This window comes from Hibiscus syriacus, unplaced genomic scaffold (genome assembly GCF_006381635.1).
Source record: "Hibiscus syriacus cultivar Baekdansim isolate YM2019G1 unplaced genomic scaffold, ASM638163v2 tig00110893_pilon, whole genome shotgun sequence".
NCBI classification, from domain to species: Eukaryota; Viridiplantae; Streptophyta; class Magnoliopsida; order Malvales; family Malvaceae; genus Hibiscus; species Hibiscus syriacus.
Window position 1 is genome coordinate 3,591,900 of NW_024062901.1, and position 13,133 is coordinate 3,605,032.

Genomic DNA, 13,133 nt, shown 5'->3' on the forward strand with positions numbered 1-13,133 from the left:
GATTTAGATTTTTTTATAATTATCATTCGATCTATTAATCGACTAATAGATCAGATGCTATAGAGGCAAGGGCGACCATTCCAACCCAATTTGCTTCCATTGCAAATGCTAGAATTTAGACCTATGATCTTACTTAAGTAATTTAATGTCTTATCACACTGGACCAACTAGTTATATTCTAAATTTAACTACTAATTTAATCGTTTACACTTTTTAATGATTTATTTTAGATGAAGTAATACAATAATTGGTTATAACCTTTCTTTTATAAAAAATATCTCAAAAACGAATTTAAAATGTAATATAAATTATTCTATCACACAATGGCGGATGCACTACGTCCCCATAGGGGCCAAGTGCATCCCCATTATTTTAAAAAAGATGTTAAATTTAGCTTAATGTGTTAAAGGGACAAATTACAATTTTTGCGTACATATTATTTTTAAGAAAATAAAATTAAAATTTTGAACATCTATTCTTAAATTTATAGATCCGTCACTGCTATCACATAGTTATCCCTTCAAATATTACTCTTTACTTACATTAAAAGAAAATAAAAATATCAGGATCACCATTTAACTCGTTATATATTAGAAACTTAAAAGTAATTTTAATAATACATTTTTATTGGTATACCACAAACTCAACTCGACTTCTTCGCCTATATAGTGTTGTGGGAAAAATGATTTTTTTTCATATAAGACATCGACCATATTATTTTATGAACTAGGGTTTCTTATTGGTGTGAAGACGTCGTGCATTCCTGGGATTTTCTCCATTTGTCTGAAGACATCATACAGTCGTGGGGTTTTCTTTATTTGTTGAAGACACCATGCAGTCGTGAAATCTTCATATTTAACTTGAAGACGCGTGAAATACTTAACGTCTTTAGATAATACTGTATAATTCACCATACATAAAAAATAATATTCAAGATGAATTAAATTGAAATTTTTTCCTCATCTTTTACTCGGCCATTTTATCAACTCAAAAGACAAAGTTGAAACACAATAATTAATAAAACAATAGTGTTCACTACAGTGTGGTTTTGGTCAAGTCTCATGCTTTTTGAATCGATGGCTACATCATTTTGGATCCACAGTCTAAGACTTTCGTGGCGGCTAAAACCATTCACATTATTTTTCTTATCTCATCTATTGTTGTTAATGTTATTTTGAGTTTTAATTTAATCAATATTTTTAAACAAGTTTAAATTCACGTTTTTTTTTAAATTGTAATAATCTTGTTGCCAATTAAATTAAGAGTTAACTATAAATAATGCAATTACTATGTTATTTAAAATTTGATTTTTTATTACTTATTTATTTTATTGATTGTATTCGTATTGAAATTTTATTTTGTACCAATTTATAAATAAAAAATTTAATATGTTGATACATATACGATCATCTGTCAAAATTACTTTTAGATCCGTCACTGTTTGAATGCAATATCGAACGAGCCATGCGACAAGTTATGTACTCTTAAATGCTAAGAAATGATGATCAAATGTGGATGGTTGGATTGCCTTTTGACTTGGCATGAAATATTCATGGAATGGGTGCACGGCAAGCTTCGAAAGTGAAAGGGAAGAAAGAGGAAGGTTCATTAGCAATATTCAAATTATAGTTTGAAAAGCATATTATGAAGTGTACAAATTCTGGTTTCTCATACAAATCAGTGGGCTACTTTTGGTGCTTTAGAGTGAGCAAAGAATCCATCTGTATCTAGTTGCTTTCATATCATTGCTCATTCATTACAGAAATGAATTATGAAAGAAGCAAAGACTGTAATTTCGTCATCACAGAGTTTACAGCTCTGGAAAAACCCTAAACTGTGATCCCAATATCAATTAAAAAAAATGAAAAGAATGGATTTTTTGCTGGTGTAATTACTCTGTTTTACCCAAATTTGGTATCGTTACAAAACCGGCTTCTCCCAAGGCAAGGCGCCTGTGGCGGGATCAGCTAAATTTGCCAAGACAAAGTCCCTCAGTCTGGTGTCCCATACTTCACAAAACTGTAATCGCCAATTCGGTGGTTCAATGGCCTCGGTACCGAGCCCGGGCGCCCGGTCTTTCGACCCTTGGTTCTGGTTTTCTTGCCAGTCGACGACATAGGTCGCCACCCTTCTGAAGAACTTGGTTCTGAATGTGTCCCAAACCTGGTACTTGTAGTGGTTTATAAGCATGGAACTTTCGTGCACATTCAGATATTTGAACCCTTTCCTCAGCTGGAAATGGTGCACCACATTGAGAAGTGTCTCGTTGAGCAAATCGGGTCGAATTATCGACTTGTGCCGCTCGGGACTTTGGAGCCGGCAAGTGTAACCCACGGTTACTCCTTGTGATGGAGGTGAAGTCAATCCAGATGGCCCAAAACTGTGGCAAACTGTTCTTATTTCTGCAATGGTTGTTGAGGAAGAGTAATTTGCAACCAAGGATCTTAACGAATTTGGACCAAGTAGTCCTCTCCGGTGATGACGAGGGAAGTAGTAGAATTCATCAACGTCGAAGAATGCTACCCATTTACACTCATCTCTTGCTCTCAAAGCACAGTGTGAAAAGCCAGCCTCTTGTGTTTTAATCCATGGCCAGGCATGTCTGCTGACATTATAGTCTAGAAAATCTAGCTCTTCAATAACTTGTTGCGTTCCATCGTCGCTGTTGTTGTCATAAATGAATCAGCGTTCGACGCCTAGCCACGCATGGTACGTAATCCACTCACATTCAATGCCGATGCCTGGTTCCATAGCATAGTGCAGGCACAAAGCTCATACTTTCCCCTGATCTTTTCTTCATGTAGGACTCTGAATTGTAAAGTTTAGCCACGGATGGCATCCGATTCGGCTCGCCCTGGGCACCACGGTCACTAGCATGGACGAGACTGACTCGAATTCCCTGAGCCTTATACGGATTGTTTCGTATAGTCCTCGGCAATGAACACCTGACCACCTCTTGTGCAGCCGCTACTGCTTTAGTCACCATAACAAATCCTTCATCTTCACCCCTACTACCTAAACCGAACCGGCACCTGAATCGAGTCGGATTCGATACTCCATGGGGTCGAAGATTCAACCCTTTGACGAAAACCACGACTGTTTCCCCATCGACTGCGGCTTCGTACACCATTCTATCCCATGAATGAACCGTTCTGTTAGTACTCAAAGACGAACTACGATAAACATTGTCACCACGCCACCTCAACGCTGCCGTAGCCGAGTAATTCAAAGGTGGGAGAGGGCACCTAACAATGGATATAAACCCATCATATTCATCAACAGACAAAACCCCATGCTCGATAAACACCTTCTCTTTACTCTCCTCACTCACTTCAGCAGAATCATTCAAAGCTTTGTAGTAAACACAGTCCAATTTATCAGCTTGATAAACTTCGCCGGAAACAAGTAAGAGCAAGTGATCGGGGAACAAGACTCGATCTTCAACTACCAAAGGCAACCGTGATTCACCACGAAGACAACCCTGAAGGGAAATCTTGGACAAGATCGAGAAGCTCGAAACGCTGAGAAGCGGGTGGAAATGCACAGTCCGAATCGGAAACCGAGAGGAAGACAAGAACAAAGGCAAAACCAAGAAAGATAAGCATACCATTAACAGCCTTAGAGACAAAAAATGAGGCTGGGAGTTTGGTTTGTAGCTTCTCTTCCGCTTCCGACGCTGCTCAGACTCCATATATCTTTCCAAAAACCAAAGAAAACCCAGAAAAGTAGAAACAAGAAGATGATGGATCTGAGGTGAGTACTGAGATCTGGGAGCAGAGAGTACCGACAGTTTAACAGAGTTTTAGACGATTAATAGTGGAGTCAAAGGTGATGATGTGGTAGCGGAAGGCTTAACATGGAACAGAATATTAGCTGCAAATGTCGTTTAATGCCATAATGATGCCATTGGAGACACTTGCCACTAATGGACAGGCTACTGTCTTCGTCACTTTGTTTTACTATGATAAACAACAAATGTTATGAAGCTTCCATTTGTTCGATGCTTAACTTAAAAGGGTGATTTTTGTTTCTCTTTCAAGCTTAGGGGACTAGATTTATTAGCTTGGTTGATAAGGTTGACGCTTTTGCATATGGATGAGGGCAAAGGGCATCTAAATTAATATATTGGCTTTGCATTTGGCTTTATTTATATGCAGAATGGTCGGGGCCACCTCCTCCTACTTCGACTCATCCTCCATAAAGGATCTATCTCTACCCTTCTCCATATTCATCATAGCACTGCCAAATGTTTATTATCAAATTATTAAATAAATTAAATAAATATTATTTATATCTACCTCAAATTTATCAAAATAATAATATAATCTTACACAAACATAGATGCCGATGGACCGGAAGTAGGCTCTTCTTTTGTGAAATTAAAAAATTTAAAGCTCCGTCAGGACCTCAACCCATCAGCCCATCCCACACCTTAGTCCATGTGACTTCGTCAACCCAAAAAAATGTGATTAAAGGATAGGTTAAATTAGGGAAATAATTTTCTTTTTTAATAGTCTGGAGTAATTATAATTTAGGGTAAATTACGAGTTTAGTATTTAAGCAATCAGTTTTGATCCATTTCAGTACTTAAACTTTCAATCTTTTTAAAATCATACCTAAAGTTTAATCTTTGTTTCATTTTAGTACTCACTCAAAATTTAACATTAAATTTTGTGGGGAAATTTAAAGTTTTGGTACTAAAACGGACCAAAATTTATAGTTTAGGTACTAAATGCGTTAAGATTTTAACGGCATGGTATTAAAAATGAAACAAAAACTAAATATTAGATATGATTTTGAAAAAATTGAAAGTTTACGTGCTAAAATGGAGTAAAATTGATAGTTTAGATACTAAATACATAATTTATCCTATAATTTCATATTTATTTATAATTTTTAAATTATTTATAGCGCACACACATCTCAATTGTTTGATATTAAGGTTTTAAAAATTAATATTTTTTAACTACTAAAATCATTTAATAAATTAAATAATAATTCTCATTTGAAAAATAGAAATTATCTTTATATCATAGTTTATTTAAAGTGTCGTAATTTTTATCAAGTTAAAGTTTACAAAGTAGTATCTGTTGTAAATAGTCTTAATTATTCGATGATAAACGTTCAGCGTACGCCCGTTCGTTCACCATCACCGATGGCCATATTCTCTAACATATTTCTTTCATTATCAAATCATTTTAATCTTTTCAATTAAGTCACTGTTTGAATGTGACAAAATATTGAATGTGGCTATTGGTGATGGCATTATGATTGAATGTTTGAATTTAGCACCATCGATATAATAATAAAAGATTTATATTATTTTCAGATATTGATTGATATATAATCTAAAATTTAAACTTAAATTTTTCTCAATTTTTTTGTTTTATAATTCGATAATCAAAATTTAAATAAAATAAGTCAGGTTTAATTTTCAAATAATATCTAAATTTGAATCATAATAATTTGAAAGTGTCGAATTGAGTTGGAAAATGTTGGTAAGGTGGGTGGGAGCAAAAATATCTTTGTGGACCAAATTGTGTATTAGACCTTTTTTTTAAGGTAAAACTATTATATATTCGTTGGCTAAATAAAACAACATCAACAAACGTCTTGCCACATTCATACAAGACAAATACATTCAAGTCTATCATAAGCAAAATAAAATGTCACTCAACTATTTATTATGTTCCAAACTCGTCATTTTGTGCTAAAAAATTGGCGACTGTCTAAGTTGGATGTTAACATAACGATAGTCGTCTGATATTTTGATATGCGATTTTATCATATCGCAGTCAACAGGTTAACGTTAAACTCAGAATACCGTCAATTATTAATGGAAAATGATGAGTTTGGAACATAATAAATAGTTGGATGATCATTTTGTAACTTTTAATAATCGAGCGACTCAACAAAGCAAAACTCTTTAATCGAAGGATTATTTTATAGCTTTTAATAGTCACTTAATAAAGGAGTAGTCATATAATCAAGAGATCATTGTATACTTTACCCTGAAAAGTATCACTAAAATAACAAGGGTAAATTAAAAACTTGATAACTAAACTTTCATGTGATTCCTATTTTACTCACTGTACTTTCAAAATTTTCAATTTGCTCACTAAACTTTATACATTGAACTTTTTTTGTCACTCTAACATTAAATAATTAACAGTGCTATGATTTGGAAACCTATAACAAAATGACGTAGTTTTGGATCTCTAAAACATTTAAATTTTGACCAGAACGGTGTCGTTTTAGTCTAGATAAAAAATTATATTTCTTTTTCTTCATTTCTCCCCTTTTCTCTCTTTATTCTTCTTCTTCATCCTCTCATTTCCATTTTCTCTACTATGGAAGTTATGGAAGAATGCAAGGAAAATCAAAAAACAATTTTTTTGTATTTTCATCCTCTTTATTTTTTCTCTTTTCAGTCTTTATTCTTCTTATTCAATTTCTTTATTTTTTGATATTTTTTTTTTGGATTTCATAGAGAGAAAAATATTTTATTGTGATTTTTTTGGTTCTTGAAATAAGTTTATAAGATTTCCATTGGAGTTGCTTGTGGATTTCGATGGTTGACTGATTAATTTGCATATAGGGTTAGGGTTTGGTATATGATTTTGGGTATAAATTTGGGTTTCAGAGTTTTTTTTTTTTGTTGCATGATTAATTTTTATTTTGTTAAATAGAAATCTTATGTGTATGAGTTTTAATATTAAAATAAGTCACGTCAACGAGCTGTCAGTGGTATAACGTCAGAGTGATCAAAAAAGTTCAAGTATAAAGTTCTATGAGCAAATTGAAAATTTTGAAAGTACGATGAGTAAAATAAGAATCACATGGAAGTTTATGGACATCATGTACAATTAACTCTCTCTCTCTATATATATATATATAGTTGAAAGAGCATTCAAATATGACAAGGAGTTCAACAAAAAATTGTTGACAAATACTTGCAAATTTAAAAAGAAAATAGATTCCGTATTCAAGCAATTCAAAAGAAGAAAGAGCAGTCAAATCTGATATCGTATGAGAAGGTGAGTTTATACAAATAAAACAATAAAGAAAAAAAAAGCACTCGAGTAATTTATCCTAAATCTTAAGATAATAATAGTTTTATATTTCATTCCACACGAGTTCACTGATTGTTAGCATCCTTGAAGGTATTATGTTCAAGTATCTACAACAGACATTTAAGCATTTATTATTAAATAATTAAACTGCTTATAAATAACTTATATTAATAAAAAAATTTATATAAGTTTTTGTATAGATTCTTTCTTACGACTTCTTTAGAGGTTGTTTGGTTCAGGGAATGTGGGATTTCAATTGGAATAGAATTCACATTTTCACTTTTGGTTGGTCGGAAATCTCATTCCCGGTAATATTTTATTACAAATAGTAGATTTTTTGGGGTATATTATCGGGAATGTCATTACCCCTTCCCTTAGGTATTGTTGGATTACCGGCATTTTGTACTAAAATGCCCTTATTTTTTTTCAAAAATATCATTCTTCTGTCATTGAATAATAAAAATTCTACGAATGTTAAATTACAAATTTATCCTTAAATTATTTTAGATTTACAAAAAAATCTATAATTAAAATTTTATATGAAGTTTAGGGGTTAAAATAAAATTTTACCATTTCATTAAACCTTTTTATATTTTCAATTTCTATAAAAAAAATTATATAAATTTTATGAATTTAAATTTTTAAAGAAAATATATAAATATTTTTAACTTGTTAAAAAAATAAATATATAATAAGGACAATTTGGTTAAATATATTTCCAATAATCTTTTATTCCTTTAACCAAACACGATAATCTTACATTTCTGCTAAACCAACTAAACACACATAATACAACATTCTCAGTAATCCTATTCTCTGATAATCTTTTATTTCCACTGATAATATTACATTTCGTGAACAAAACACCCTTAATGTGCGATACTCTTTCCATCGTATTAAAAATCAGAGGTTAAAAGGCTTTAAAAAATGTTACTACTTGCTATAAAAAATAAATCTCATAACTAAAGTTATATATGAACGTATTGAAAATACAGTATCCCTTTAACATATGTGAAGTTAAAACAAAATATTAATTTTTAATTTAATATTTTTTCAATTTCTATATAATTATAAAGAAGATATTATTTGTAATTTTTTTGAAAGTTGTTGGGATGATGGCTATGTAGCGAATGGTGAGGCCCTCATTCTCACGCCGAAGCAAAGTGGGTGTATGATCAATCGAACAGTGAGTAAAATTTAGGGTCCAAAGATCTTTCCAGTATCAGTTTCGCCCAATGGTTGAAGGGCACTAGGTCCCCCACCTTCACACCAATCCCATGTGTACCCTTGCTCAAATCCCTTTTACCCTGATTCCCTAAATTGGACCGTTTCTTAAATAAAATCTCAAATCTTTTATATATATAATTTCAATTAAATAAATTTAAGTTTTTGTTATTGAATCCAAAATATTTTTTTATTATGATATTCATTTTTAGATTATTTTTTGGACTCTTTTTTTTCTGTCACTTAGGATAAAAGTGTAAAAGATTTGTGAAAATAACACGTGCCGAATACATGTAATTATACGAGCACAATCACGGGTCGAGGAAAAGTGGGTGATAATAAAAATTTATTAATTTATATTCAATTACTCAATGAATATATTAAACCTTAATTTCTAATAAACGCTCATATAATTATGTATCTTTAATATATTATGAATATATTTGTTTTTGGGTAAAGTACACAAATGGTCCCTTAATTATAGATATTCTTATTAATTTATTTGATTATTAAAAGCTATAAAATAATTCTCCGACTATAAATATTACTTTGTTAAACCCATTGACTATTAAAATTACAAAATGAACACCAAACTATTCATTATGTTAAGAACTCATTATTTTTTGTTAAAAAATTGACGATTGTTTAAGTTGGCCGTCAACATGATGGTTGTGGTATGATAGTCATTTGAGATTTTAAGATTATATTTTATCATATCAGTCAACAAGTTAACGTTCGGCTCAAAATAACGTCCATTTTTAATGAAAATGATGAGTTTGGAACATAATGAATAGTCGAATTAAGAGAGACTCAACAAAGCAACATCCTATAGTTGGAGGACCACTTTGTATTTTTTAATACTAAAGAAACTTAATAAAACAGCACATTATAGTTGGAGGAGTATACCCTTATTTTTTGGGACAGAGCTCATACGATTTTTTCATATTTTTAGTGTATCTTTTTTTTTCTTTCATCTCAACCCAAATGCGTCCTATAAAAGAACATCTTCTGAAAAATTATCCTTACGAAAAACACATAGTTTATGTGGCACAAAAATATAAATCAGTCTATGTGGCATCAAAATATCAATCTAAACAGTAATCGTAAATGAGGGTAACAATAAACAAATAGATTTTTAATAGATGATATTTAGATTAAAAAAGATTTGAAGTCTAAAAGACGGTAATTTAATTTAAAATTTAAAATTAACAAAATTGTGTATAATAGAAATTACGATAAAAATCATAATATTTTAAATTGAACGTAACCTAAAATATTATATTATTTTTAATATTTTTATTTTAATTAAAAATATTATTTTTTTCATGATATAATATTTTTTAATTGATACTAAAAAATTGTTTAAAAGAGTATAACATTTTAAATTATATCTCATTTAAAATGTTATAATTATTATCACATTTTTTATTGCCCTCCAGTTCTAAGGTTTCGGTCTTAATTAATCTGGACCGACCCAGGATTTACACTTGGCTTTGGTACGTGAGTCTCTCAGCAGAGATTTTATGTATACATAAGGATTCGAATATGAGACCTTACTTAAGCGATATCGAGTTGCTTACCACTTAACCAATCTCTATCGATAATTATTACCACATTTTTAACTATATTCTAAAATTAATATTTTTTAATTGTAGATTAAATTATGCACATCAAAATTATCCGTAATATCGTCTTGAAAATGAACGAGTTAATTGTATCATACATCCTTAAATTATAATTATTTTAAATTGATCCTTAAATTTTTAAATGTTTTAATTTCATCCCTAAACTATGAATATAATTCTAAATTTATCCTCAAACTTTTGAAAATCTTCTTTCATCCCCAGGTTTTATCTTTCATTCTAAATTGGCCCATAAAAATTTTCAACATTTCAATTTCGTTCCAAATTATAAATATATATATATATATATTAATCACATACCATGTTAGTAAATCAGGCCAATACATATTATTATATATTTGAAAAAAATAAAGTTTAAGTTAAACTATGATTAAAATTAGTTACATAGTTGGATGAATTTTAAGATGAAATTGGAAAATTAAAAAGTTTGGGGACCAATTTAAAACGTGAGTCATAATTTGAGAATAAAATTAGGATATTAGAAAGTTTAAAGACCAATATAAATGAGAGTTATAATTTGGGGACATATGATGCAATTAACTCAAAATAAATTGACAAAGACAGGGAGACAAGAGTGGCAGTTGTGTCACGCCAGGCTAGCCCTCCTAACACATACACACGTCCCCACTGCCCAATCTTCTTCCAAATATTCCCTTCTCGACACCAATATCATATCGTATCCATTATTATTTCCATATTCATATCATCTGGACCGACCTCCCATGTATCACCATCACCCAAATTAATTAATTTAATCACAATCTGAATTAGGAGAGATTTTATATGTGGTTTTGTTACATTAATTATATATTACAAAAAGTACAACAACAAAAAAGCAAGTGGTCCAAATAATGAAGAAAAAAATAAAAGGTGAAACCAGCAACCAAAAACCGTTAAAATTAACGGAGGATTGCAAGGGAAATTCTAAAAGTTTTGTGAGTGAATTAACGGGTTTTTTTTTGCTTTTGTTCTATTCGGAGCTTGTCGTTTTGAGACGTCTGGTGCGAGAATCTAGTGGTGATGGAGAACTCGGTGCTGATGCTGATACGATCGACGGTGGTGATAACGACGGCGATGGCGACAGTGATTGTGGTGATGGAGATGATGATGATGATGATGAAATCGGAGGCGATGATAAAATGGACGGTGGAGATGAAGAGAGATCGTCAAAGCTGTCTCTTAGCTTTCTCTTGTTGATTCCTTTTCTTGTTCTTTCTTTTTCTTCTCCTTCTCCGACTCGGAAATCTCTGGTCATGTAATCTTTTATGCGTTTAACGTCGGATAATTTCACCGGCTTTACTATGAAATCCTCCGCTCCTTCTTCCAAACATCTGTTCGTCAAAATTTTCCAGAGAATTAGTCAGCCGATTTGCATTCGTTTTAGCAGATTGAAAACAAGAAATTAACCTGTCGATTCGAGCTAAAACGTTCTCCGATGACATGATTACGACCGGGATTTCTCTAAAAGCAGAGGATTCCTTCACTTTCTTGAGTAATTCATAACCCGTCATACCAGGCATACAATAATCGGTGATAATCAGATCGACTTTCAAATCCTGAATCATGATCAAAAGAACTGTTAATCAGCTGGAATTTTCTCAGGAAACTGCGATTATAGCGAGAGAAATTCGAATTTGACTCACGTTAAAGCCATTACTGTTTTTCTCTTCATCTAATCCCAAGAACTGCAAAGCTCTGATTCCACTATCAACTGCAGTCACTGCATCAACCAAACCATATCGAAAGAGAAAATTCATATAAAATGAAGCGGTTATTGGAGAAAAAGATTCAAAGAAATCGCAAAATCCACCTTTGCAAGAGGATATTCTGAGCAGCCTTTCAATGACTTTCCGATCAACGATACTATCATCAACGGCCAGAACATGAACTTCGCCGTCGATCTTCTTCGTCCTCCGCCACATGACGCCGCCGTCTCTCGCCATCTCTCAAACCAAAAGAGGAACCGGATTTTTCTTTACTGATCGGATCAATGAAAAAGGGAAAATCCACACCCAAAAAAAAAAAACAGAGGGTTTTTCCCCTTGGATTTGTGGGCTTGCTTTTATTTATAAGCTGTAACCTACAATACAATGCCTATCTGTCTGTCTCTTCTCCTCTCTCTTTCGCCATCAAACTACATTGTTTTTTCTTTATTTTATTGCTTACTATTTGTTTTTTTTTATTTTCTCTCTCAAAATCAAATCTTTCTTTCTCTAACAAATCCTCGCAATCTACTTTTTTTTTTTTTAAATACAAAGGCTTTTCAATAGTTGATAATAGATGGGATTCGGGCGTTTTTATTAAAAATTATCCTAACAATCAAATATTATTTGTTAGATATTTTTATCTAGATATTATTAAATTAACATTTTTTTTTACAAAATAAAGATCATGAAGTGTGACTTGAAGGGATTTTATTCGAGATGACGTTACGTTAAAAAATACAGATTATGAGATGCATCTTTGTGAGGTCATGTCCAAGTTGATGTCACGTTAAAATGTGTGAATCATGAAATACGCTTTCTCGTGAAAATCTGACACGTATATAAATATGCATATTATGAGACGCGCCTTCTATTATTCATCTTGAATTATTGTTTACTCTATTATTACTCGAGCCTTAAATTTCGGCTATTCACCCATCCCCTGTAAATATCCCCAAATGCAAACATAAAACACACTAAAATTACTTTCACATTCTTCCTTCTATCAAACTAAGTAGATTTTGTTATATTTTTTAAAATGTAATATTTATTTTTTATTTAATTATTTAACCAACTTTTATTGTACTAATTATTTTTTATTTTTTTGTGATTGTAAAATAGAAGGCGATATCATATCTCGAGACATTTTTTTATACAGTAATAATATTAAATTGTGTTATTTAAATTACTGTGAAAGTTTTTTATTTTTAACATTATTTTATATTTTAATTCCTATATTATTTAATTATGTGTATTTTAGCTATTGTTTTTGAATATATAGGACTCTTAATCTTTTAAACTCTCAAAATGAGACGTATTTCAACTATTGTTTATTATGATGGAGAAATTCAGAAAGATGAAACCGACGTCGTCTTTGCATCAAATCATTATGACATAATGTCTTTCAAGAAAAACATCACTCTTTAGGAGTTGATCGCTAAAATTTTAAGGAAGGTTCGTATTGGAAGTACTAGAAGACTGTCCTCACT

General features: G+C 31.4%; 1 protein-coding gene and 1 pseudogene across 1 annotated transcript; both read right to left on the reverse strand.

Annotated features, from left to right (window-relative positions):
- Window positions 1–1,856: 1,856 nt before the first annotated feature.
- On the reverse strand, window positions 1,857–3,750 carry LOC120145750 (annotated as a pseudogene).
- A 7,153-nt stretch (window positions 3,751–10,903) lies between these two features.
- On the reverse strand, window positions 10,904–11,960 carry LOC120145752 (two-component response regulator ARR5-like). The gene is made up of 4 exons (XM_039159505.1): window positions 11,751–11,960; window positions 11,584–11,660; window positions 11,348–11,496; window positions 10,904–11,271 (listed from the first exon to the last, which is right to left on the reverse strand). The coding sequence occupies exons 1-4, from the start codon at window positions 11,881–11,883 to the stop codon at window positions 10,911–10,913; spliced, it is 720 nt and encodes a 239-aa protein (XP_039015436.1). The 5' UTR covers window positions 11,884–11,960; the 3' UTR covers window positions 10,904–10,910.
- Window positions 11,961–13,133: the final 1,173 nt, after the last annotated feature.

Coding starts and splice junctions, on each gene's coding strand:
- LOC120145752 (XM_039159505.1), bottom strand. CDS start 11,883: ATGGCGAGAGACGGCGGCGTCATGTGGCGGAGGACGAAGAAGATCGAC. Junction 11,661..11,750: donor CAGAATATCCTCTTGCAAAG/GTGGATTTTGCG, acceptor TGGTTGATGCAG/TGACTGCAGTTGATAGTGGA. Junction 11,272..11,347: donor GTTTTAGCTCGAATCGACAG/GTTAATTTCTTG, acceptor TTTGACGAACAG/ATGTTTGGAAGAAGGAGCGG.